The sequence below is a fragment of the Oreochromis niloticus genome, linkage group LG12, assembly GCF_001858045.2.
Source record: "Oreochromis niloticus isolate F11D_XX linkage group LG12, O_niloticus_UMD_NMBU, whole genome shotgun sequence".
In the NCBI taxonomy this organism is placed as follows: Eukaryota; Metazoa; Chordata; class Actinopteri; order Cichliformes; family Cichlidae; genus Oreochromis; species Oreochromis niloticus.
The window spans coordinates 17860677-17887243 of NC_031977.2; the positions used below are offsets into that span (position 1 = coordinate 17860677).

A 26567-nucleotide genomic window follows, 5' to 3' on the forward strand; every position below is an offset into this window, starting at 1 on the left:
GTACATACACTGTATGGAAGGTTTACATACACTCATCAATGGCGTGTGCTTTTTACGGAAGCGTAGAGCTGCCACCCAGGCAAAAGAAAAATAGAAGTATATCACGTTATAACGTGAAAAGTTTATTGTTCTAACAAGATACTTTTCGCATTTGAACAACATAATATGACGTTATTACAATATACATAATTATCACGTTCGTACAATATAATATTTATATTGTACGAACGTGATATTTATATTGTACGAACGTGATAATTATGTATATTGTAATAACGTCATATTATATTGTTCAAACGTCAAAAGTATATTGTACAAACATGAAAGTATATTGTACAAACATGAAAAGTATCTTGTTAGAACAATAAACTTTTCACGTTATAACGTGATATACTTCTATTTTTCTTTTGCCTGGGTGGCAGCTCTACGCTTCCGTAATACAATAAGCGCTTAAAACAAACAAACAAACAAACAAACAAACAAACAAACAAACAAACAAAAAAACACCTTTTTATGACGGAAAGAGAAACTACCACTTGTAGCCAGTCATTATCACTAAAAATAAGTTCATAGGTCATATAAGTGTCAGCATCATTTAAGAATTAAGCGAGTGTATATGTTTAAGCTTTTTATGTTTAAGGATTGGAGAAAATCCAAAATAAATTCAAACTTGTGCACTAAGTTCTTGTTTCATCTTTAAAAGCTCAAAATTACCATCACATTAATAGCCAGGATGAGTGTATGTAAACTTCTGACCACAACTATAAGTGACAGCACTATTTTTTATTATATTACTATATATAATAAAGGTACCTGTTCGCCCTGCAGGCAGTCTTTATGCCTCAAGCTTGGGTCCCCTACCAGAGGCCTGGAAGCTTGAGGGTCCTGTACAGTATCTTTGCTGTTCCCAGGACTACACTCTTCTGGACAGAGATCTAGAATATCATTCTTGGGATCTGCTCAAGCCACTTGCCCAGTTTGGGAGTCACTATCCTGAGTGCTCTGATTACCACTGGGACCACTGTTGCCTTCACCCTCCACATCTTCTTAAGCTCTTCTCTCAACCCATGGTATTTCTTGAGCTTCTTGTGTTTCTTCTTCCTGAAAATGTTATCCTAGCAACATCTTTCACTGTGGCCATCTTCCTCTGCTTGTCCAACACTACTATGTCCAGTTGGTTAGCCATCACCAGTTTGTCTGTCTGTAACTGGCAGGCTCTTAGCTCAGTCATCATCAACCACCATGGAGGGCATATCACATTTTGACCTCATGACTTTCAGGCCATACTTGGCACAGATATTTCTCTATATACCAGCTACCTGGATTTGCTGCCATCTAGCATCTTGCACCCTGGTGTTATGTGTTGGAGTGTCTCAGGGACATCTTTGCACAGCTTGCACCTGGGGTCTTGCCTGGTGTGGTACACCATTGCCTCTATGGATCTTGTACTTAGAGCTTGTTCCTGCGCTGCCATGATTTGTGCCTCTGTGCTGTCTTTCAGTACAGCTTTTTTCAGCCATTGGTTGGATTTCTTGATAATAGACACTTCTTCTATCTGCTGGTGGTACATGCTGTATGGGGGCCTGTCCTTCCATGATGGTTCCTCTTCTTGCCCTTTCTATTTCTCATGTTTCTGCTGCCTGAGGTATTCACTAAGCACGTGGTCATTCGTTGGCATCTTCCTGATGTACAGGGGTGGTTGTAGCTCAGAAGGTAGAGTATCTACTAATTGGAAGCTTGGTGGTTTGATCCCTGGCTGCTCCAGACTACATGCCAAATATTCTTCGGCAAGATACTAACACCTTGTTGCTCTCCAATGCATCCATCTCAAGTGTAAATGTTTGATAGAAAACACTTAAGCATAGAAAAAGTGCTTGTATGAATGGGTGTGCATGGGTGAATGAGGCATGCTGTATAAAGCGCTCTGAACGCTCTGATTGGGTAGAAAAAGCACTTGTACAGTTCTAGGCATTCCAGGATCCACATGTAAGTCATTGAGTCAGAGGCTCTCTTGAAGTCAGTCCAGGCAGTGCATAGGTTGGTCGGTCTGGTCTTACAGTTACTGATCTGTCTACCAGTAGCTGTTGTTTCCCCCCCACTGAGTTTTTCTGCCAATTCCTGCCCTGCTCATGTATTGAGCCATGTGCCTGTTCATTTTGCTATGATGCCTGACAGAAGCTTCCATGTACTGCAGCAAGTTATTGGCTAGTAGTTGGATAGGACCAGTCAGGACTGTCCGGCCTTCAGTTAGCCATTCTCGTCGTGTCTCATCCATTAGCAGGTGGTTCATTTGTGCTTCAGAGATTCATGAAGGGCAGTTAGCTTCTTTAGTCAGTATCTGTGTATCATGTCAAGGCCTGGTGCTGTCCAAATCTTCATGCTTATGACCCTTTCTTGGATGCCTACTGCTGTGATGGTTACTGGATCTTATCCAGGGAGGTTGCTGTGGTCTGCTCTTAGAGCCACTAGCCACTGAGCATTATTGCTATAAGTTGCATCTCGCACATGGTCTTCCAGTACTGCTAGGTCTCCAGCATTGGTGAGGCTGTTGTTCTCATATTGTTTCCCTGCCACTGAGAGTACCTTGAATGGTTTATTCTCCTGGCTTCGAACTTTCTGGTATACCTTTTCAAGCAGCTACCCAAGGCTGTGAGTCTTTGCTTGGCAGTTTCTAAGACCTCAGGTATGGACAGGTTGTTGTACTTCTTCGGCATCCCTTTTTTCGTCACACCTTTCTGCAGGTTTGACCGTTGCTCATAAAAATCCAGACCAACACACTCTGATCAAAACCAGTAATTTCAAGCAATTAATAGATCTGCAAATTTTGACAATTTAAAACAATGTATGTGCAAAGTAAGACAGTATGTAAAAAGAAAAGATAAAAAACTAATAACAAGAAGATGAGAGTTAAAAGAGTCTTGCACAGGGAGAAACTGATCCAGGCATAAAGCTGATTTATCAGAATAGAGTGGCATAAAAAATGAATCCTGCCTTCAACCACATCAGGACCCCACCCCCTACTCTCTTGTTCACTCACTGGTGCCAGGGATGCTTGAGAGAAATGCAGGCTGGAGCTGAGAAAAAGACATGATGACAGAAATTTAAAGCTAAATATACAGATTCAATCATAAGACTTCACAAGAACATCTGAGGATATGACGGAAACATGCCATAAAATCATCATGGGGCTACATAACTTCCTGAAGGAGTATATTCATGGTTTTTGGGACTATGAGACCCCCAAGGTGATGGTGGTTAAGAACAGAACTCTTGGCGTGATTTACAGGAGTGTTCAGTTTCTTGTGATCACTTATTTCATATGGTAAGCTTCACTTACATTTGCATGTCTAATGACTGGGTGTGTGGACAATGTATGAAATTCAGGTTTATTTTGTCTTTTCTACATTTTTTCTGTTAGATCTGTTGGTCTGAATGTGTTTTCTTTTAAATTTAATTACAGTAAAATTAAAAGCATTTTTTAAATGAATAATATTCATGCAGATGAAATAAATACACTACGGCTTTAAATTTTAACTAATGCAGTGCAGTTTTGTGGGGAGGAAATGCATCCCATTTGCAATTAACAGCATAAAATTCAACTATCCAACTGAGTGTGACTCATCCAGTCTCTATATTATCAGAGATTTAAATGCTATCCAAGGAGAACAGATGTAAAGTGTTTCAGATTTGAAATAAACTAAATGCTCTGAAGTGAGCATCTGAAAGTACATCATCACCTTTTTTGTCTTCAGCAAAGAGGGCTGAGCAGATCCAGGGTAACATGACACCGCCAATAAAAATTGACATCATGGTAGAAAATGTGATATTACCTCTGTCTCTTCTATCATCCTGAAGGTATGTCTTTATAAGTCAGAAAGCATACCAAGAGAGTGAAACCCGTCCAGAGAGCTCTGTTTACACTCTCATGAAAGGCTCAGCAATTCATGGAGATGAGATCCTGGACACTGTGGAGTATGCCCGACCCTCAGAGGTGATTTCTTCATTAAACTTGTGCAGCATAGCTCATGCTTGAGTTAACCACACTAAGTCTTTTTTGTCCCTTTTTGTTTAGGGTGGCGATGTGATTAGCACAATACTGAGACGAGAATTCACGTTCAATCAGAGACAAGACACCTGTGCTGAGGTGAGAAGTCATCTAAAATCTACTGAGTAACAAAGACACCTTTTTCCTCCCATCACTGTCATCTGTCTCTATTCACTTTAGCATTTCAATGTTGCCGATGCCAACTGCACCACCGATTCTGACTGCGTCGAAGGGGAAGTCAACTTCAATGGCCACGGTAACGTTTTCACTTCTTATCTAATTTTTCTTCGTGGCTTTTTTGGTTTGTATTTGTCACCCCTTGTTTCGAAACACTCTCCTACAGGCAGAAGGACGGGCAGATGTGTTCAGTACTACAACCACACCTTTAAAACCTGTGAGATACAAACCTGGTGTCCGATTGAGGAATACGCTGTAGTACGGTAAGATGGGCGTTACAGAATCACCATCAGCATCATGTCAGGTTTATATGCATCCTTCTAAAAATCCATACAAGTTCTGAACAGACTCAAACTGAGCCTAAATATCCCAAAACATGGGAAACTAACATGAAATAAAATAAAAATTGGTGGAGCGATTTATTAAAACGTGTAAACATACATGGAAATGAAAGATACAAAACAAAACCAAAATGGTACAGTTCTAACAAGCTTGAAAGTCAATATTTAGTGTGAACACACTCAGCCAAGCTTTCTTGTAATTTCTTTAGGTAGTCTTTAGGAATTGAGAGGGCGGTGAAGAATATGTAGGATGATAGAAAAACAGCGGTGAGGTGTGTGGTAGGAGTGACAGATGTTTTCAAAGGGGGTGGGATTACATCAGGGATTGGCTCTGAGCCCTTTCTTGTTTGCAGTGGTGGGCAGACCGACAGATAAGGTCAGGCACGAGTCTCTGTGGACTATCAGGTTCACAGATGGCACTGTGATCTGCGCTCAGAGTAGGCAGCAGGTGGAAAAGAGCCTGGAGAGGTGGAGGTATCTTCTGAAGAGAAGAGGAATGAAAGTCAGTGGAAGCAAACAGAATGCGTGTGTGAATGAGGGAGGCAGATGTAACAGTGAAGCTGCAAGGTGGAGAGGTAGTGAAGCAAGATGAGTTTAAAAACCTGGGTTCAAACATCTAAATCCACAGTGCACAAGAGAGGCGAAGAAGAGAGTGCAGGCAGGGCGGAGGGTGTTAGAGGTGATTTGTGACTATGATAGCAGCAAGAGTGAAAGGTAAAATTTACAAGAGATTTGGTTTAATGTATGATTTTGACAAAAAGCCAGGTGGCAGAGCTGAAAATGTTAAGATTTTCATTTAAATTGACCAGGATGTGCAATATTAGAAATGAGTACATACAGCATACAGCAGTTTTGAGATAGGGAAGTTGAGATGGGGCCAGAAAGTCTGCTGTGGTGATCTCTAAAGGGAGCGACTAAAAGAAAAAGAAAAAGCATTGATTTCTGTTTGGTTATGCTTTTACTGCAGTGGCAATCTTAAGTTTGAATTCTTAATATTATGCTACAAAAATGGGAAATACTGGAGCTTCCACCCCCCAAAAAAGATATCACTTGTGCAATAACTGATAAAATTAGTAAAGCATTAAATATTAAATCATCATTAAATACAGCTTGGAAAAAAAAACTAGTCATCAAGATACATAAACATGAGTAAAACACAATAAAGTTCTCATATTTTGGGGGTTTTGAAAGAACTAAGAACCGCCTCAGTGTGAGAAAACAGATCCACTGTGTTTCCTTGGAGACAAGATGGATATTGTCAGTTTCTTGGTCACCACTTTGACCAAATGATGACCAAACCAGTCAAACAGATTGTGTAACCTGAACCAGCTGCTAAAACCACTTCAAGATCACTTTAAGGAAACGTTAAATATTTGCTGTCTTCAACAGAGAACCACCATTAGAGGAGGCCATCAATTTCACAGTGTTCATCAGGAACTCTATCCACTTCCCCAAATTTAAAGTGCTGAGGTAGGGTCACACAGACGTTAACACTTCTGGATGTTTAAGCTGCAGATACTGATGTTCTTGTCTTTGGCAGGGGAAATATTAAGGATGCCCGAAACAAGCGAGACATTAAGAGATACCTGAATAAGTGTCACTATGATGAGGAGAGTGACCCCTACTGTCCCATCTTCCGCTTGGGATACATCGCAGCACAAGCGAGGGAGAATTTTAGTGAGCTCTGCAACACTGTGAGTATGATGCCTGCATTGCATAGTGTTCACAGTATTTCATTCAGGGAAAGTGGTCCTCATTTAAAAATGTGTGGATCAACATCAACCCCCAGCAGGCAATCTAAAATTAGAATAAATCTTAGAATTACAATAAAAATTAGAATAATTTTATGTCTCTATAAATAAATAAATACAATAGACACATAAAACATAGACAGAAAGGCCATTCTTGTGATTTGTCCCAAATCAGCTATTGTAGAAATTCAGTAAGTATAAAACTTATTTTATAGTTTTGCAGATTCTTACGTGGTAATATCATCATGGTTTGTGCCGTCTCTATCCAAATTTCTCATCAGTTAATTCTAATCTGATTGGTGTCTTGGTGTTTGAATTTTCCCAAGATTACTTTTAGGATTTACCCAGAAAGTACTCAGGCACTTATTTCCTTTGTGTTACCGATAAAGTTTGAATACTTTATATTCTTCTCCTGGGCTATTGCTGTTTACATGATGTCTTAAGAATGGCACCCACGAGTGTTAAAAATGACTACTGTCACGCTGTCTGAGTTCAGGGAGGAGTGATCGGTGTTTTCATCAACTGGAAGTGTAACTTGGATCTGGATCCCTCACACTGTAAACCCACATACTCATTCCGTCGCCTTGACCTCCGAAAGGATCTGCCCGACGCTGGTTATTATTACAGGTTAGCACCGGCGTCCGACACTGACTTTTATACTTTATTTTTAAAACAATCTTTAAAACGCTCTTGTGCTATGCTCACCTGTTGTTTTTTCCTGTTGTAATAATTTATGTGTAATTCTACAGGTTTGCCAAATATTACAGTAAAGATGGAGAAGAAACTCGGACACTAATCAAGGCCTATGGCATCCGTCTAGATATCATAGTTCATGGACATGTGAGTAGATTCTACTTTAGACCTGCTTATTGTTGTATCTATCATTATATTATTTTTTATGTTATATGTTTTTTTTGTTTATAAGGAATTAACACTTTAGTATTACAAACATTTTCCATTTTCCGTGATTCTTTCCCCAATTTTTCAATTCAATTTGTGTAAAATCACAACAACAGTCACCTCAAGGTACTCTATATTGTAAGCTATAACTCTACAATAATACAGGGAACACCCAAACAATTAGAGGACCCCCTATAAACAAGTGCTTTAGTTTACCGACAGTGGGAACGAAGAAACCTCTGGCAGACCCAGGCTCAGGGAGGAGCAGGGTGAGGGGAGGGAACCAGGACAAAAAACACACTTTGGAAGAGAGCCAGAGATTAATAATAACTAATGATTAAATGCATGGTGTTTTATAAACACATAATATGAACCCATGTAATTTTTGGTGTACAAAAACGGGATCTACAAATGAGGGTGGCCAAGCATAAAAGAAGATAATTACATTTAAAAAAACAATTCAATAATTATTAAGTGAAAAAAAAGTCTCCAGCTTGTTTTACTTAGTACAGCGTTACCATTCACCCATTATCTATTTACAACCAAGCCGAGAGAGCACCGTCGACGAGAATACATTATTATATGATTAAAACATATCTAAATATCTACCTACCTACCTACCTATGTGTGTGTGTGTGAGAGAGAAGGATGTGTCTTTTTAATGTCAGTTTTTCCATTTTAAATATTTCCTGTTGCCAACTGTGTGTCATTTTCGTGCAGGCTGGTAAATTTAGCCCTATTCCAACCATCATCAGCACAGTGACTGCTATGACTTCTGTTGGGATTGTGAGTATTGACTGATTTGTTTTTATCCTGATACATTAAAGTGGCAGTGGATATTCGTTCAGTTATTGTAACTGTTATTCTGCTTCATCTCCCTCTTTGTAGTGTACAATAATCTGCGACTGGATCATGCTGACATTTATCGACAAGAATGAAGTCTACAGTGAGAGAAAGTTTGATGAAGTGAGTAATAAAAAGCGTTATTCATTCAGCGCAACTCAGTTTCATTTGTTTTTGTGAATTTTTGTGAGTCTGCTTCTATATCCAGTAGAAGACTTTTATAAATAGAATTAAATCGTCCATCCAGAGATAAAATCTAGTTTGTCTCCAGGACTTGTGGAGAATGCTGTCAATTATTAGCTTATCAGACTGAAGGACTGATGAGCTGAGATCATGGGGAGGTGTCTGTTGTCTATCTGTTCACAATTCACAAGAATCGCTGCTCCTACAGTATTGTTCAGGATTTAATCAAGCTTAGACATAATGGTCAGCTAATGGGTCTTCACTTAAATTGTGGTCAAAGTCAAGGCTACATTTGTCATTTTATGGACAATAACCAGGAGATTCTAACACACGTTGTGTTGTCAAACACTGGAGCTCATTGGTTTCATTACTTTGCTCCACTCACAAATCATACAACTGTATAGCTGTGTTTTGTTGACTGTTTTCTTATTTTTAGGGACTATTTTGTGAGATGTTTGTCTAATAACGTCTTCTGCCTTTCACAGGTGATCAAGGAGCCCACAAATCCCATACCCACAGAGCTCAGCTACATCAACAGCTTCGGCTCGAACCATTCTGACCTGTCTGACGGCGTACCGCTGTGACCAAAGTCCTCGCTGGCCAAGTGCATGGACTCCCCACCACCGACTTCGGCAAAACAGCAACTGCATCTCAGGTGTCAGTGACAGCTCACTTTGACACTGTGCTGATGTTAGTGGGGATAAAAACTGAGAAAAGAAAGAGATCCCTGTGGAAATCTTTGCATAAGACAGTTAGTTCTCTTTAACTTGACACGACCTCAGAATATATTAACAGCATATAGAGAATGTGTTTATTTTGAAAACAGCAAACCATTTTAGTACACTGTCATGAGAAAACGACTGGCAGCACTTTATAACAACGCCACACTAGGAAACATTAGTAAGTGCTTAATTCATCATTTGTGTCATTATTCCTCCTCAGTATGCCGCTTATAAATACAGATATGTTTATCTATCATGGACAGCTATCACTGCTAGTAATAATCATAGTCGTAATAATATATCAGTATTTAGAAATGCCATACTAAGGAGGAGTAATGCTATATAAATGATGAATTTGGGCACTCGCTAATACCTTAATAATGCTTGATAGTATGGCATTATTCTAAAGTGCTACCAAAAAATAAAAACCTTACAGCATATGTCGATGTATTGTAGACATTCAATCCAACAATAAATAACCTTTAACTTGGTTCAAACATAAGGACTGGTGGGACTTTTTAAAAAGGAAAAACAAAATCATGAAATTGTGACAAAGATAAAACTGATACGTTTGAAGCATCTGAAGGCTCTGATTCATTTCCTTCTTTCAGTTTGATGTGCTCAGCACACAGGAGGAAACTGCCAGGAGAAACACAAGGAGGGCTACGAACAGTAATCGAATAATGCAGACATTTCCCATAAAATGGTTCCTGTAACAAGATTGCGGGGAAGTGTGAATCCATCTGGTTGCCAGTGAGCAATACAGATGTCAAAAAAAAAAACCCACGTAAAAATTTAAGACTCAATTTGAGTGATCAATAACTGCCATGAAGGTAGGCAGAAAGTCACTTCATTTTGGAAATTATGGACTTGCAACACATAAAAAGTGTGACAGCATTTATGTGAAAATATATTTTTGTAATTTGCCCGACAGACAAACCATATTAACTAAATGTAACATTTGCTGAGAGGCTGATGCAAATGCAAATAAGTCATTTAAGAGCACAAAAATGCTCTCATCATTTCTTTTTATCAACATACATGCAGAACATGTCTATGAGAACCTCAAAGAAGTGAATCTGATTGTACAGCAGTTAAGTCTGAAATGTGATTACTTGTCTGGGAGACACCCACCAGGAGGTAACGTGAGTCATCTGAGAAACAATGAGGTTAAAGTGAAGGGGATGTGTGGATTAAGGCAATTCTAAAGCAGACATACATAACGCTCACTACCAGATACATATATCCCATATGGGATAATGACAAAAAAACAAATTTGCATCCAGCCAGAAATTCATCTTTTTCAGTCTGCAAGGTTCAAATTTGCTCAATAAAAAAGGAAGTTAGATTTGTCAAAGTCGTCTTCACTGTCGCCAAACCAAAGAAACAATGAAAGATTACGCAACATGCAATGAGGCAGCATTAGTCAAGTTTCACAGCAGAAGAAATTAGAGTGGATGCAGGTCATGTAATTGAAGCTGTGCGCAATTTACAGCAGACACATTAGCAGCCGAGGGAGGGAGGAGAAAACCGAGACAGCGTAACGACAGAGTAGATCCAATTTAGAAAAAATACAGAACTGCAGCAATCACAAGCAGACCAAGACACATGAAAAACACATTTATTATCAGTGAAAATCTTCATACACATACATAACTAATACAATCCAAACATATTTACAGTGCACATATCCTGCTTCATCGGGAAATCATCTTGGTTACACAATCACACAGCAAGAAACAGATCAATGCTGAAATTCGCATAAAACTCATAAAAATGCAGGAAAGCACTCTGTTTCCTGATTTGTAGTTGCTACAGATGGATCGAAGGAAGTGTCGGACCTCAGTGTCAGTGAAGTTCATATTCAGTGAACACCCTGGTTGATCTGAGGGCTCATAATGAGCAGCCAGCCTAGGGTCTCCTCCAGGAAGCTCATGTTGTAGTGGGACGCTATGTTCCTAAACACCGCGATCTGCTCAGAGAAGCTCTGTAAACAGACCAAAAACAGCAGTGTCAATAATATGCGTTCACTGCTGAACAGAATGATGCTGCGTGCTTCAAAGTACAAACCTTGGCTGAGAAGGTGAGGTCAAAGTCTCCAGCACATTTGCAGTACAGGGGCATGCTGGTTTCCTTCACTCCCTTACATTTGCTACACACCTGAAATTGAACAAAACCTGTGAGGCACCTTCTGGAAAATGGGCTGTCAAAAAGCATGCAAGTTAGATTTTACTGCCAGGAAAACTTTATTAAGAAAAACAAACAACCAGAAGTAGTGACTGCATTTTTCTTATCATTTCATTGCTTAAATTTTGCCAGGTGTTTTGATATACTGAGCATTATTTTACCCACCAGATCCTGCAGCGTGTAGCTCATCAGTTTCTTCTGCAGAGCTTCTACCAGAGCCATCTCAATAGAGTTGGTGTCATACTGCGCCTGACAGTTGGAGCAGAACCACTGAGGCAAAACCGAACCATCCTGAGGAAAAGATAACAAGTTTATCTCATTTAGATTTCTGACTTTCACAGTTTCAAGACGTGTTTATCAGGAGTTACTGTACTCTTACCTGTGCCACTGACGGGTCCTTGCAGAGGTCAAGGTCCCGACAGAAATTGCAGTGGTGACAGATAACTTCTGGCAGGATGTAGGAGTTGCATGGGTCACGGAACTGGGCTTCATCTGAAAACTCTCCAACATCCACAAGACGTAGGAGGTCTCTCTTCAGCTTGTTCACCTGATTTACAATGTTGGCATCTAGTGAAAGAACCTAAACAAGGGAAGGATGGAGGAAAATGTAAATAACCGCTGCAGGAAAAAAAAGGGGAGCAGATTTCTTCTTCTTCTTCTTCTTTTTTTTTTTTTACCTGGCAGACATATTTGATAAACTCCAGTGCTGGGTTGTTGAGTGGAAGGTGTGACCCAGGCAGGATGGGGAACATCTCTGAGGTGTGGGTAACACTCCTGGTACCAGTGACCTTTTTCTGGATTTTCTGAGTGATGGTGAAAATGTTCTGTGTCAGCTCGCTGGACACGTACTCCTGGGAGAAGGAGATCATTCCTGTGGAAGAGAATTTTTAAAGCTGCAAACATTAAACACTTGGTTGAGCTTGATCTGCATTTCCAGAGAAATACAACAGAAGCCTTTAGCACATACAACAGCTTTCTGATCAGCTTCTTACCAGGAAGTGCACTCAGATCCCCGATGGCCTGCTGGGAAGCCTGGCTGTTGCCACGTCTCTTTACTGGTGTTGCTCCTGGGCCGTTACGTCTCAGCTCCTCTTTCATGCTGTGATAGACCGCTGCAATATACGCTGGCAAGGTAAAGGTGTTTTGAGAGTTAGTAACTTAGAAAGCAAAGAAAAAAAAAAATGTTGGGAGATTTTCCTTCTTTTACCTGAGACGATCATGAGGAAGTACTTCTGACAGGAGGCGGTTTGAGGAAGATACTGCATGATATTCCAGTTACTCTCAATCAAATCCTCTACTTCATCCGTCTCTCCATCTCCATCCTCCTCCTCAGCATTTTCTTCATCTTCATCCTCACTGCCATCCTCATCCCCCTCCTCTTGTCTGGTTTTCTTCTGTTGGGCTCCTTCCTACAAAAACCCCAAAACAACAACATTGGAGATTAATTCAGCTTAATCGCAAAAAGAGTCGCCTCAAGGTGCTTTAGTTTGCAAGATAAAGACGCTAAAACCCCCAGCAATCAGACGGCCCTCTATGAGCAAGCACTTGGCGACAGTGGGAAGAAAAAGCTCGCTTTTAACAGGAAGAAACCTCCGGCATCTGGCAGTACCTCTCCATACATGACGCTGGAGGGCAGTTTGCCCTTCACACCACCATAGTTGGCAGGGTCCATCCACAGCAGGAACTCCCAGCACCGTGAGAAGGAGATGGACAAAGAGTGGAAAATTTCTTTGGAATGGATGCTAGAAGAGAAACCGTTAGAAATGTGAGATGTCAGGGTTACACATAAAAGACTGAAAACAGGAAATTAGACTTGTTGTAAACAATAAAAGTCAAACATTTAAAAGGTATTGGTGCTTATTTTAGTCACATACTTTCAGAAAACCAAGAAAAAACCCCACAACAATATTTCAAGAACCAAAATCCCAGGAGGTTTGTATCTCTGAGTAGCAATATTGATTTTGTATTAATATTTTGTCATAAAGTCAATATTTAAGTATTACATCCATTATGTTAATGGGCAGTTCTCCCATTTTGGGTTTAATTTACAGAAATCACTTCAGCTGATGGAAACCACAACACAATCCCTGCTGTCTCGCTCTTCTAATGGATTATTTTTGTTTTTCTGATTTTAGTGTTCTGGCTCTTGCTTTGCATCATGCATCATTTTGCTAATATACTATTGTTAATATGTCAAAATCGCCAACAGCTGTGAACATGCGCATGCATTTATACATCTGATTGGATCTGATTTTCTCCAGTAGTTTACTAAAGGAGATGTGCAAAATCACTTTAGTTTGTGATCCAATCAGAGGGGAATGAATTTTATTGATAAATGATGTTAAACAGCCTACAAATGGAACCGATCAATTTTATTATCAGTTTTCTATCAGCTAAAAATCAAACAAACTTAGCAGCAGATTAAGATCAAATGTAACATAATTACATTTTCTGCATCATCAGGAAAATACATTCAATTTCCAGTGATGTGATGCACTAATGTTACAGCTGGAGTTTATTCTGCGAGGCTACTAAGGTATGGCTCAACAGGCTGCACGTTTGAAGCTGAGCAGGGAATCTATACAGCACTGCAAATAAAGACACAATTCCTACCTGTTGCCATCAGATGTTCTAATTAAGTCTTATGACACTTACATCTTGTCTATACAGTTAAAGTACAGTTTTAACTTTAGAATATTTAATTTAAATTTAAAATGGCACTTTTAGGGACTCAATTTTATATATTTTTTATACACATTGTGTTTGTAACAAAATCATTTCTCATTGGGATTAATTAAGTATTCTGATTTCGAAAATAAAAACATGTGAAAACTAAAACTCTGGTCATCCCAGATCAGACTGGAGAATTTAAAAAAAAACACTGACCTGTTGGTGATATACTCAACATAGCCAATGGCATCATCAATCCTGCGTTTTTTGGTACACAGAATGATCCTGTTAAAGTTTCCGTACACCACAGTCGAGCCGAGACGTTTGAACTCTGCAACCAACCTAAGGCCAGAATGAGAGAATGAGGTCAGGATAAATGGAGACTGAAAGCATTACTATGAATCAGAGTTCACATCATCACATTTTCTAATAAAGTTTTAAGTTTAAAATTTAAAAAACAAAAACACAAACAACATCAACGGCAACAACCGAAAAATACCAGGGCTTTCTCTTAGTGGTGACCTCATACTGATGTAGAGTTTACCATTATTTCAAAAGAAAGCTTTCACAAATTTCATTTTTTGCAGTATAACGATTTGGCACTCACTGCAGAAACACCTTCTTCATCATGTTATGCAGGGTGCGGTGCAGGGCGGGGTCATACAGCAGCGAGCTGGGGGAGCGCAGCCAGCGGTAGAAATGCATCACCTGGTTGTCTGCATACACATTGTGGTACTGTGTGATCTCCCTGACCCATCCCACCACCATGCTCTTTAAGATCCTGCTCAGACAACCCAGAAAAAATAATAAATAAAAATTGTGGTTTGAGCAAAACACAAAACACATACCTTACGCTCAAACACAGACGTTTACACACCTGAAGGTGTTGGAGCAGAGAGCCGTCTCATCGTAGCTAGCCAGAGCGCTTGCTCCCTGGTTTCCTGACATCATGTCCTCCAAAGATGCCTGCTGGATCACATCAAAACTGACGCCCAGGCTGGCTCCGCCCTCCATGTCGTTGACATGCTGCGACTGGAGGATGGTGTTCACCGCCAGGCTCTGCAGGTCCAGCTCCACACATGCTGCACGAAAGATGATGATTAAGACAGACTTCAAAAATCCATCGAGTGATTTCCTGTTTTTTCTTCCTCTTTTTTTTGTACCTGTTGAATAACAGCCCTGAGCATTGATCTCCACAGAGCCTCTGTCATCATTTTCCATCACCAGACGGCTGTCATCAGCCTCTTTTCCTCCCAGGTCAGGCCTGGATGTGGGCGAAAGCCATAGCAGGTGGTTGTGCTTCCGTAGATGTCTTGCCAAGAATAAGTCTGAGCCAAAGATGGACACATCCTGTGGAAGGTTCCCCACAGGTAAGTGGTAATATCTGAAAGTAAAAAACAATTCAAAAGGGCTTGAAAATGTTTTACAACAATTTCTGCTGCCTGGATAAATCTTTTATTAGAGGCTAGAACCACAAAGCTGGCATGTAAGACATTTATAGAGTGCTCTTACTAAAACAAATGGTTTAAATAAAAATAAAATGTCTTCCTTTTTCTCTGGAACAACTTTATGTGTGAAGGGAAACTCAGCAGAAACATGCAGATCATACCTGGCCATGTCAAAAGCCTGTGACAGACAGCTGTCCAGGTTGAGGTAGTGGCGGATCATGCGCCGGGCACCGAGCCGTTGCCAGTCCAACACGTTATAGCTGATCTCATCAACCACGTGAACCGGAACGACCGGGAACTCCTCGAGCACCGGCATCCCTGCCGTCAATCGACGCAACTCCCAGTTTGACTGCACTGCGATGAGGGTGGGCCCACGGCGCTCCTCCTGTCAACAGCAACAAACAAAGCAGGCATTTGCAAATTTAGTCGCATGAAACTTAATGATTAAAAAGTAATAAAAATGTTAAATATAACCAGAGTATTTTACCTTGTAGTTTAGGAGTATTCGTTGGAGCGCACGTGAGATTGCCTTCATGTCATTTTCAGCTCGTACCTCAAAGGTGTGTTTCTCTGGAGGCAGAAGCTCCTCCGTCGTCTTCTCCAGGAGGGCCGTGCGTTCGGCTGTGTAGAGGTTACTCAAGTTGGGCATCTGGTTGCTTCGAACCTAAAAAGCACAAGCCAACAACTGAGCTTTATTCTCAATGCAATTAAATGTCATAATGATACTGAGAGGAAAACAGACTTCTTCTCTGGTATTAAAACAAAGAGGAAACTGAAAGAAAGCCCATTATTCTTACCGTGTCCAGGACGAAGATGCTAGCTTTGCGCTGAGAGGGGATGAAGAGGCCAAACAGAGCCTTGTGGCCTTGGCTGTGATGATACAAGTACATGTGGCGAACACTCCCTGAGAAGCAAACATAGTAGTTGCAGATCAAAATTCATAAGTAATTGCTGTGAAACGGTTTTCTTTTCTACTAAAGGGGAAAGTAATAATTTAGGTCAACCTAAATATTAAAGTAAATATTAAATTGTGACATTTATGACCATCAAAAGTCTGCTGTCAAAACTTTAAAATCTAAAGTGTCTGAATGACCCTCACCAGGTTCCAGGTAGCTAAACTGGGCCAGCGACCTCATCTCCAGATGCTCCAGATCAAACGCGTCAGCCTCCCTGCCGGCCATATCTCTCACAACATGTTTGTTGACCATGCACACACATCCCAGCTGCACCAAAGCTCGAAACAGCAAAGGAACCTGAAACAAAAGACTCGCTGTGTTCTGTTTCCAGTAGTATACAGTTATAACACGGACACGCTGCAGTGTAAAACATAAAAATTACACTGACCTGTGTTTCATAGACCCCTTCGATGTCGGGTGCAGAAAGGTCGGCATTGATCTCATTGATGTGTTCTTGGTACATGTCCTCTGGCACAGAGTACTCATAGAGGTAGTAAACCATGTTGGAGCGAGGCAGCATGCGGTTCACCTGTAATCACACAGCTCTGATAGTTATTTTGGGTAACTTCTTCTAAAGTCACAGTGATGTCGTTGCATTATTTAATGGATTTTTTGTAGCGTGCCTTTTTGTACGTCGCTCCCTCCTCCTGTTTTGGGACTTTTTGATTAACGTAGAAGACACGTGGGATGTTGAGTTTCATGCAGTGGAGGTCATTTCCAATCACAGCCCAGAGCTTATACAGACCAGGGTGACTAGTTTCTGCAATCTGAGAAAAAAAAAGAAAGAAAAACTAGAGAAGATCAATATCTTTATATAATTAAATTACTTGTGGATGATAACAGGATAGCTCTGCACTACCTGGACAATTTGCCACGGCATATCGAGGATGCTCCGAGCTGTTCTGCGGAGGAAGCTCCCCAGGCCTGTGATGGGACCACCTCTGATCACTCCTCCGCCGACCGGTTGAGCCTCCCCATCCAGCAGCCTCCTCCTCTTTTTCCTCTCCTTTCTCTGCTTCAGCTGCAGCTCCCACTTTTTCTTATGGTAGCGCAGCCAAACTTGATGTTCCTCCTGCACACAGAAACGGTTGTTTGAACCTTTTAACATTCACCACTGGAACATATTGGATTTCAAATGCACTACAAATGCATTTGGAATTGCATGAAAATGTCTCAAGCTTAATATACTGAAACCTCTGCTTTCCTACCCGTGTTTTTCCCTTGGGAGGGGGCGGTCCCAGGATCTCCCGCCAGGACTGCGTGAGCTCTAAATCCTGAGACTCCACCTGGCTGTCGTCTCCCTGTGATGCCCGCTTCCGCTTAGTGCTGATAAGGATAGCTGGCTGCAGGGGTCTGGGTGGCATCCCGAAATCCTCTATGTCAGCAGCTGGGCCTGCTTCAAGAGGCTGATGGGCAATCTGAGAGAGAGGAAGACATTTAGAGTGCAACGATAAGTCTTAGCGGTTAAAAAGAACCAGAGCTGACAGTTTGATTGGACACTTTACTGTGAGGTTAACCTTACCTGTCTCTTGCCTTCGCTGGTAAACAGCTCACTAATTTTCTTCTGCTTGTATATGTCATTTTTCTCCAGGAGTTTCTTGTGTAGCCAGTCAGGATGCCTCACTCTGGGAACAGGATTCTTCACCTTATGGAAATAAAAAGTGGAACGTGCCATTAATATTTTTTTAATCAATTTAGGTTTTGGTTTAGGTTTTTTTTTTTTCCTTCTTCAATTCTACCTGTTGCAGAGCAGCAGGAATGGTGATGATTTTCTGGATTGCACTACCCAGCCTCTCTATGTAATAGCTCCAATCAAGGATCTGGAAAAAACAAACAAACCAAGAAACCATATGACATGAATGTACTTGAACATTTTTGTCTTTGTTGTTCGCATTTAATTTTGTCCTAAAAACTCACAGAGCGGATGTCCATGTCATGCAAGCTGGGCATCTTTAACCACTTGCGAAGGAAATGTTTCTTGACGCTTGGCTCGGCCTGAAAGATGGCTAGAGGAATGGCCCTGATGGAGAGATGCACAAATGAGCCGATGGCTTTAACTTTTGATCATAATAGAGATTGCTAGTTTCCTAAGATATTCAAAAATGGGAAAGCAAGCTCAAGAAAAGTCTTTGGTGCTGTGTAACACCAGGAAATCTATCGAATCAGTAGCCTAGTTTTTAAATATGGTGTTGCTGCAACAGTCTGATGTGACAGATGGATACATCGCACCGATTTGTGGAGTCATTTTGAAGTCTCAATATTAGCATTGTGGACGTTATCATCTTTTCATTTTTGTTTTGGTTTTTTAAACCAGACCTGACAACCGAGGCACCGCACACTCACACAGCAGCAACTTACCATTATAGTGTAGCTACAGCCTAAAGGTTTCCCTGCTTTACCATCTAACATATTCAGTACGGTACAATAATACCAAAATAAGCATTATAATGGATTTACTAAGATCTTAAACTACCAACTGAGACCATAAACTCCAGTAGGGTCGTTTTCACGTGGACTTTTGCAGACTCGAGGAGTCGCCGCCTCTGACTGCTCAATATAAAGAATGCAAGTTTAAATATGTTCTTCAATGGTTTCAGTTTTCAGACCTGACATTTTAATACTGCAGGGGTATCAGAGTGACACAGTTTACTTTCGGAGCAACTGTCGAACCTTTCCGTGACGGGGGAACCCTCAGGTTTTCGGGAGATGACGTAGCGACAGCTCAGACCGGCATCTTTCACCATTTGATCCCCCAGGAACTCTGCCAGCCTCTTAGCTGTGCTGATGGACGTGGACTTCTGCTCACCGTAATCCTCGAGTTTTCTGGACATTGACCGATTCTCTGAAATCAGGTCAAAAAGCTCTGCATCTGGCATGTTGGCAGCCTGCGTCACACGTGAAATGGTCCAGTGAGTTTTTTTGTTATGCATTTTCTATAAAAAAATATTCTTATGCAATAAACGACTGCTGAACAATACAATTCAGAAATATGACAAAAACACCTTGTAACAGGAGACTCTAGTTTATCAGAACCTGATCAGAGATATGCACCTTGCTGTAAAGTACATCCAGCCAGTAGTCGGCCACTTTGGCCACTGAAGCGTAGACCTCCTCTAGAGTAGTTCCTTTGAGGAAAGCCTCGAACACAGACGACTGAAAAATCTTAATGAGCTGGAGCTCTCCTCTTCTCTTCACTTCAAAACCCTTCAGCTCGGCTAAAGAACCATCCTCATTAAACACAGCGTACCTAAAAAGAAAGGCGACTCCCTTTGTTAATTACACCCCTTTAAGAAGGCCACAAATCATTTCACAAAATTATCCCCATACCTCTTTTTCAGCTTCTTGCCCTCCTCTTTGGAGGCTGGCAGGATCATTGCCAGATACGGTCCGTCCACCTCAAAGAAGATGCTGTTCTCTGCCCTGATGTTGTAAGTAACGGACGCGGGGTCGACCAGCTCGTGGTACTGATCGTTGGTAAATCCCTCTTTTACCATGATGTTCAACATGGCACCCGGGTAGGAGATAGTCACCTTGGGCTTCTTCTCATTACTGGTCTTCACCACAAAGTTCTCTGGGAAGGTGTTGGGGAGGACACACCAGATACCATCAGTGTCCAACTCAAGAGGCCTCCTGTGTCACAGAGAAGGAGATTTATTGCAGTACTTTTATAGCTGAATAAACTGACCTGCAGCATAAAATATATACGGTAAAGAGCGTGAGCTCAATTAAAGCCAACATGCTGCCAAGAATTGGCTGAAGAAGCTTTTCATCTATTCTGAGCTCACCCCGCTTTCCTCATATTAGCCGTCCCATCATCATTATGCAACTCACCCTATTTGCTCAATGAGCTCTCTGGCCTGAGTAATAATATTGGCTCCAGTGAAACACACAATGCCGGCCATCTCCATAGAGTACCATCGGGCCCTGATGGAAACATAAAAAAAACAAAACACAGAGCATCAAGTCAACAGCACTCAGTACTGACTGCAGCGAAAGGCTCAGGTAACAGCGCAAGTGGATCTGTGATGATTGATGAAAACTGCGGCCGGCTCCTACCCCTTCCTCATGACGTAGCCGTAGAAAGAGTTGAGAATGCACTTGTGAGCGAGCTGAAGGGATTCGTACAGGATCTCCATGTTTTTGCAGCGCTTCACCTCAGCGGCGTCTCCGCTGTCCTGAGCTGACGAAAGTTTCTTCTTCCATACCTAAAGCAAAGGTAGCACCAAAAAGAAAACCTTTACCGCACGTAATTATAAAATAAATAAATAAATACATAAATGAGACAGATCAGGTATAATTTGATCAAATAGTTAGAATACCTTGTGAAGTCCTTTGAATTCATAACGGCGATCTCTGAAAGCTCTTACAGTATCCACATAGAAGGAGTTTTCCCTCTGACAGATGGTGGTAACTCGCTCCTCCAGCTTGGTGACGTGTGTCTTTTTATAGGCCTTCTTACAATAGTCTGATTATTTAAAAAAAAGACAGGACTAACTTTAGCTCTGATAACCCACTATTTTGATTACTTATAGTCAAAGTCAAAAAGAAAAGAGGAACCTGCGAGACGTTTCTTCTCATGCTTGGCCTGCTCCTCCCTGGTGAGCGTGTGGAAAGCCCGAGGTGGACCGTTGGGGAACAGCGGCGGGAACTTCTCAGACTCAAGTTGCTGCTGGATGCGGTGAAACTCACTGCGGCTGGCGGGCACTGCAGAGAGAGACAACGAGAGACAAAGGTCTTGTTTTTTTCCCCCAAATCGCTTAAAAGTAGAGCACAGATATCCAAAGATAACTTACTGATTTCGCCTCTCCATTGCCAGGTCATCCTCCTCTGACACGTGGCACCAGGCTTGTTGAAGTCACAGGCAGCACACGTGGCCTCATCAACCATAGCGGATGGCTACAAAATGAGAAGATAAAGACAAAATTTAATGCTTTTCTAGATGTGATTGTAAGCATTTTTTGATTAATAAAGTAATAACCTGAAGGCGGTTGGTGAGAATAATATTGGGGTACATTGCCCCAACGTCCAGATGGTAGATGAGGGGACATTCAATCCTGTTTGGAACCTCCTTGAGGGACGTCAGCTTTTTCTTAATTTCGTCACAAACCTGAGAAAATACCGGCGTTAATTCTGAATTTCAAGCTCAGAAAAAAGGTTGAGTAACTAATCAAAAAGACAGACAGAGGCAACTCCCCTCCTCCACAAACCTCATTGAAGTTAGTGACTTGCTCCAGAGGGATTTTCTCCTCTTCCTCGACGGCATGACGCATCGTCCTCTCAACTCTTTGCAGCAGGAAGTCAAATGCAGCCGGGTTCTGTTGCAACATCAAAAATGACAGCAACGTTTTAAAAAAACAAAAACAAACAAGCGCCGATGAAGAGTGAGCTCTGAGAAGTGAGCAGACTGTACCATTTTGAAACGGCAGGGGATGTCACTCCGAAACACTCCAGACTCCAGCGCCTCCACGTGACCGCCCACGTAAGTCTCGGAGTCCAGGACGTGGCCGTCATCTGTCAGTTTGTTGAAGATCTGCTCCTGCTTGTTGGGGAAGATGATGTTGGCGTGGAAGGCCTGCACCATAAGTAAAGCTTCACACAGAGTCCCCGAACCTTTACGCAGCACCTGAAACAGGTGAACAATGCAAGAAAAGAGACTGATAATTAGTAAAATGCACTGAAAAAAAAAAAAAGAAATCTTTTGCAAAGCATGCCACAGACAAACCTCATCGGGCTCCATGGGGATGATGGTACACAGAGCGAAGATGAAGGGGTGGACATATTTCATGTACAGGTAATATGTGGCCACGGCATCTGACACAGAATAGGTTGCTAGAGTCTGACAGGAAGAAAGAGAAAAGACAGAAAGTGGAAAGTTAACATCCCTTTAAAAATGATTCAGTTTTTTATTTTAAGACTGGAGTTCAGTTCTGCACCTGCGGTTCCTCAGTTGCCATGCGGCACATCTCCTCTGGGTCGAGCTCCACGGGGTCATAACCCAGTTTAGCCTTCGCTGCTGCCTTCAGATTGTGGCTTCCCACCGGCAAGTAGCTGTCTCTCTTTACCCACCTGACACAGGATAAGGAGGTTTGAAGTGGGATATATGAAAAACCAACATTACATATAACATTTACTTTGATTATATGTGTTAAAATGTGGTTAAACATGGCATGATATTTGAAATCTTCATACAATGCTTTCTATGTGTTGACAATACACATTACACAAGAATCATAGTATCCATGTTATAAAGCTACAGACAAAAAGAGATGCATGCAAATGTTACCAAAAACATAACCTCCCTGGTGGAGGTAATAACGTAACATACAAATATAAAAGTGTATGCTTATTATTTTAAGAATGTACAACTTTTGCACACCTTAAACAATCCATGTGGATGGCCTGACTGGCCTTGTACTCTCCCTGGTTATCTTTCTGGAAACCGATCTCCCTGTGCATGCTCAGTCCATGGAGGGCAGCCCGAACCTCAATGAAAGGCCTAGAGAGAAACAGTATGAGGAGAGGTGGAGGATCAAGAAAAGTAATCAGTATAACAAACAGAATAAGAATAAATATTGAATATCTAATATAATCAACAGTTTAAATAATTCACTATTAACAGCTTCATCATTATGTCGTAGCTGCTTATTGTCACCAGGGACGAGTGTCACAAAGAACTGGTGCTTGGGTCACTTTTGCTTGAGCTGAAGTGAAACCAAGGACTTAAAAATAATAAAGTGTTCACTGCAGCCACTGCCTGTAATGTATTCTACCCACTTCACCTTTAAAGTAAGTAACTGGCTTTTACAGAAACAGGAAATAGGCTTACCAATCAAAGAAGTCTCCATTGTAGGTCACAAAGATGTTTGGCTTTGTTTCTTGAACGTGATCAAACCACCTCTGAATGAGAGCTGCCTGCAACCGTTACAGCGTGTTATTAAACTGACAGAAACACACAGCAGCCTTTTATACATCAATGCTTTATTGTTAGTGGCTACATACCTCATTGTCCTCATTAAAAACAGTGAATGGCCCTTCATACTCAGGTTTGGGGGTAAACTCAAAATCCTCAATGTTCTCAGAGACGATCTCTCGGTTTGTGATTAGAAACCCCTACGTGAAAACACAAGGATTGTTAGATGATATTACAAACAGGATCATAACAAAAACTTTAAAAATCAAACGCAAATGAACCTCACCTGTCCATCTATCATGTAGGAGATCATCATAATTTGATCCGTCTCCGCGTCTGGGAATTTCAGCGGAAGCTTGGTGGTCTCGATGTCAAACGCCAAAACAACGGGGTCCTGCAGGGAAACAGCGTTTCACAGAAAAGCCCCGACATAAATCAAAACTTCTGTATAACTCTGAATGGATGATGGAAGGCTTAAAACAACAAAATCCTGATACCGGTCGCTCCACAAGATCGTCTCTCCGTACAATCTCTGGCGGGTAAGCGCTGCCTCTGTATCGAACGTTGTACCAGTGAGCCTGAAAAATAAAGACAGTAAAGATAAGAAGAGCACGCACAGGTGTAGAGGAACATTTCACTGGAAAACACTGGAACCAGATATAGTTGATCTTACCACGTGGATCTTGAGGTCAATGGACACACGCACATGGTAAGGCACGTCATACTCTCTCATGTCCACTATGTTGTCTAACTGATCTGAAATACTCTTTGACATCCCGTCTTCATCCACTGAGGTCACGTTGCCTCCTGATAGCGCACTAAAAGGACAAAAAGGTGTCCGGGAGTTATTATAAAGCTGGAAACGTCAGGCGGAACATCAAAGGAATCTAACGGGATCGAAGGTTCGGTGATACCTTGACAACATTGAGGTGTAGGCATCGTTGGACTGCTCCCTCTCTCGGTTTTTACGTACCGCCGGGGCAATCTCACGCTTGACCTTCACGAGGTCGTCCACGGTGTTGAACGCCAGCTTGATGTAGTTTCTCTTCAGTCCGACAAGGTGGTTTGGCTGGAGAGACCAGATCAGCAGAATCAGCATGTGATTGGCTGTACAAAGTCAACACTAGCAGCCAATAGGGTTCATGATACCTTCAAAAACACTGATATTCAAGAGCCGTTTTTTTTTTAAATACTAAGGACAAGAGTGCCACAGTGGTAAGAGGATATATTTTTTTAGATTTTTCTTAAAAGACGTACACTCACTTGACCACTTTCTTAGGTACAGCCATTCAACTGCTCACTGAAACAAACCACCCAATCACATGGCAGCATCTTAATGCATAAAAACAAGCAGAAGTGGTCAAGACGACCCGCTCAAGTTCAAACTGAGCATCAGAATGTGGAGGAAAGATGATTTAACGGACTCTGAACGTGCCATGCCTAACAGGCTGGTCTGAGTATTTCATAAACTGCTGATCAGCTGAGTTTTACCTTCATAAACATCTCTAGAGTTTACCGAGAATAGTCCAAAAAAAAGGGAAAATATCCAGTAAGTGGCAGTACACCTCGTTGATACGACATTTTGATGGTTGAGTCAGAATCTGACATAAGCAACGTGAAAGCATGGATCATCCAGCCTTCCAGCCCAGTACTAGTGAGACATATCTAATGAAGTGTCCGGTGAGCATACATAAACAGATTAGATTTCTATATGACTGAAAATGTGTTGTGGTGGCGCTCTTGTCAAAAATCATCCATTAATTAACTGCCAACTATTCCTTCATTAATTCTGTGTAAATAAATATAGAAAATATTTATTTATCTACATTTATTTGACTTATTTATTTACTAACTATTTATTTATTAGATAACTTAAAGTCAGTTGAAACTCTCACCAGGTCCAGGTCTTCTTTTGGGAGAATTTCGAGCTTTGCCACCTTTCCTTGGAACTTCTTAGATAAGTATGAGATGACTTCTCTCTCGCAGTTCTGGACATACACATTTTGTTATTTATTACTTTTTAAAAAACATGTTCACTTGGCATAATCACAGTCACTAACTTACCTTTTTCGTCGCAATGTAAAAATATGGCTTGAAGGGCAGAGACACCTACAGCACAGACAGAATACATGAGAGAAAATGTAAAATGCAGGGCATTTAATAAGCTGCGTTACAGCACTCTGCTTTCCCCCCAAACACACCTTGAACCTGCTTCCATCCTCCTGTATGAAATAATAGTCCACCGCGCTGATCATCCTCTTGTCTTCATCCAGGATCTCTGCCTACAAATGCAGAGCATCAAAAATAAATGTTAAGTGTTTATTTTGCAGCAGACAGAAAGTAAAAACTGTCTCACTGCGAGGACTCACGGGGTGCATGTTGATCAGCCAGCCCGTTTTCTCTCCCGGCTCCTTCATCCTGTCGAATCCGAAGCGAGCGTCCATCTCGTCGGTGAACTGACTGCGCTCCAGCCGCTTGAGGGCCGATAAGGAGGATCCATCATCCCTGGTTCAAACACACGCAACAGTGACACTAAATCCTCACAGTCCTCGGTCATCCATTAATATTCTGAATAAGAAAGTGTTATGAAGTTTTTGAGCTGCTGGACTTACTGGCTTTCCGGATCCCCACTCGGTCCTCGGTCCGCTTTGTAGCGTCCACTGTTCTGCAGAACCATCTTCTATCGCGATGTTCTGGTTACAAAACACTAAAATAAAACAGCTAAATGTGTGCGTGAAGCCGCATTTGAAGACACGTCGCTTTAATTTCAAAGTTTTGTCTGCTGGATTTCTCTGCGCCTGTCACAGACTCGCCTGCTGTTTTCCTATTTTGGCGCGTTCCTGCAGTTGCCGCGAGAGGACGGAGCTGAGAACCGGAAGTACAAAGATCGTTAATAAGGGAGATGAATCCCTCACGGTGGTGTTGAGACGTATCTATTTAGGTTGAATGTCATGTTCATTGTAACGTTGGGGCTCATAGATGTGCCTTTAAAAAACAAAACAACAACAAAATAAATAAAAAAAACGTTAGAAAGCAAAGTGTTTACGTGATATATATATATATATATATATATATATATATATACACACACACTTTGATTTTAGTTTTTTGGGTAGACTACTAGTTTTTTGGGTAGACTACTGCTTCCTGGTAAAATTCAGCCTTCCCTGTCACATATTACCTATGATATCATATATGACATGACTTAAAAAACAAAAAACAAAAAACAAAAAAACTGTGCGAAAGGATCTCAATCAGATTTGAGTCTAGACTTTGGCACGGTCTCTCCAAAAACTTCATTTAGCTAAAAAAAAATGTTTCTTTGTTTCTAACCATTCAGTTGTGTACTTGTTGGTGTGTTTTCGATTATTGTCCTGCTGCATAATCCAAGTCCAGCCTTGAGCTTCAGGGCATGATCTGATGACCAGACATTC

The 26567-nt window shown here is 41.3% G+C and overlaps 2 protein-coding genes across 4 annotated transcripts; one reads left to right on the plus strand and one right to left on the minus strand.

Annotated features, from left to right (window-relative positions):
• The first annotated feature begins 831 nt into the window (after positions 1 to 831).
• On the plus strand, positions 832 to 10785 carry p2rx2 (purinergic receptor P2X, ligand-gated ion channel, 2). 3 transcript variants are annotated; one of them, XR_003213252.1, is made up of 13 exons: positions 832 to 3322; positions 3856 to 3991; positions 4073 to 4144; positions 4226 to 4301; positions 4389 to 4485; positions 5953 to 6033; positions 6104 to 6257; positions 6811 to 6941; positions 7064 to 7154; positions 7935 to 8000; positions 8103 to 8180; positions 8726 to 8895; positions 9574 to 10785. XR_003213252.1 is itself a non-coding variant. In XM_003451661.5 (12 exons), exons 1-12 carry the CDS (start codon positions 3156 to 3158, stop codon positions 8822 to 8824), a joined length of 1248 nt encoding a protein of 415 aa, XP_003451709.1. In that variant the 5' UTR covers positions 832 to 3155; the 3' UTR covers positions 8825 to 9560. The 3 variants fall into 3 exon arrangements, 2 of the variants coding, with proteins under 2 accessions (XP_003451709.1, XP_005473361.1); XM_003451661.5 differs by lacking the exon at positions 9574 to 10785 and having other exon boundaries at positions 8726 to 9560; XM_005473304.4 differs by lacking the exon at positions 9574 to 10785 and having other exon boundaries at positions 3182 to 3776; positions 8726 to 9560.
• Positions 10568 to 25995, minus strand: pole (polymerase (DNA directed), epsilon). Its single transcript, XM_013275405.3, has 48 exons — positions 25746 to 25995; positions 25503 to 25638; positions 25335 to 25415; positions 25198 to 25242; positions 25029 to 25121; positions 24048 to 24202; positions 23807 to 23951; positions 23631 to 23711; positions 23420 to 23527; positions 23223 to 23333; positions 23050 to 23135; positions 22600 to 22719; positions 22157 to 22289; positions 21946 to 22059; positions 21634 to 21846; positions 21431 to 21538; positions 21202 to 21330; positions 21017 to 21119; positions 20781 to 20927; positions 20543 to 20688; positions 20280 to 20428; positions 20055 to 20147; positions 19551 to 19853; positions 19275 to 19470; positions 18894 to 19108; positions 18141 to 18243; positions 17963 to 18043; positions 17746 to 17868; positions 17432 to 17641; positions 17083 to 17295; positions 16847 to 16990; positions 16612 to 16752; positions 16367 to 16520; positions 16065 to 16171; positions 15755 to 15931; positions 15429 to 15652; positions 14983 to 15203; positions 14697 to 14901; positions 14427 to 14600; positions 14036 to 14161; positions 12759 to 12891; positions 12357 to 12558; positions 12142 to 12273; positions 11827 to 12020; positions 11529 to 11729; positions 11315 to 11440; positions 11033 to 11122; positions 10568 to 10949 (listed from the first exon to the last, which is right to left on the minus strand). Exons 1-48 carry the CDS (start codon positions 25808 to 25810, stop codon positions 10827 to 10829), a joined length of 6879 nt encoding a protein of 2292 aa, XP_013130859.1. The 5' UTR covers positions 25811 to 25995; the 3' UTR covers positions 10568 to 10826.
• Between the last annotated feature and the right edge of the window lie 572 nt (positions 25996 to 26567).

What these genes read in the sequence shown, in the direction of transcription:
- p2rx2 (XM_003451661.5), top strand. Translation starts at nt 3,156, where the DNA reads ATGACGGAAACATGCCATAAAATCATCATGGGGCTACATAACTTCCTG. An exon ending in CTATGACTTCTGTTGGGATT is followed by an intron (nt 8,001 to 8,102) that starts GTGAGTATTGAC and finishes CCCTCTTTGTAG; the next exon opens with TGTACAATAATCTGCGACTG. An exon ending in GTGAGAGAAAGTTTGATGAA is followed by an intron (nt 8,181 to 8,725) that starts GTGAGTAATAAA and finishes TGCCTTTCACAG; the next exon opens with GTGATCAAGGAGCCCACAAA.
- pole (XM_013275405.3), bottom strand. Translation starts at nt 25,810, where the DNA reads ATGGTTCTGCAGAACAGTGGACGCTACAAAGCGGACCGAGGACCGAGT. An exon ending in TTGACCTCAAGATCCACGTG is followed by an intron (nt 23,712 to 23,806) that starts GTAAGATCAACT and finishes TTTATTTTTCAG; the next exon opens with GCTCACTGGTACAACGTTCG. An exon ending in ACGATCTTGTGGAGCGACCG is followed by an intron (nt 23,528 to 23,630) that starts GTATCAGGATTT and finishes GTTTCCCTGCAG; the next exon opens with GACCCCGTTGTTTTGGCGTT.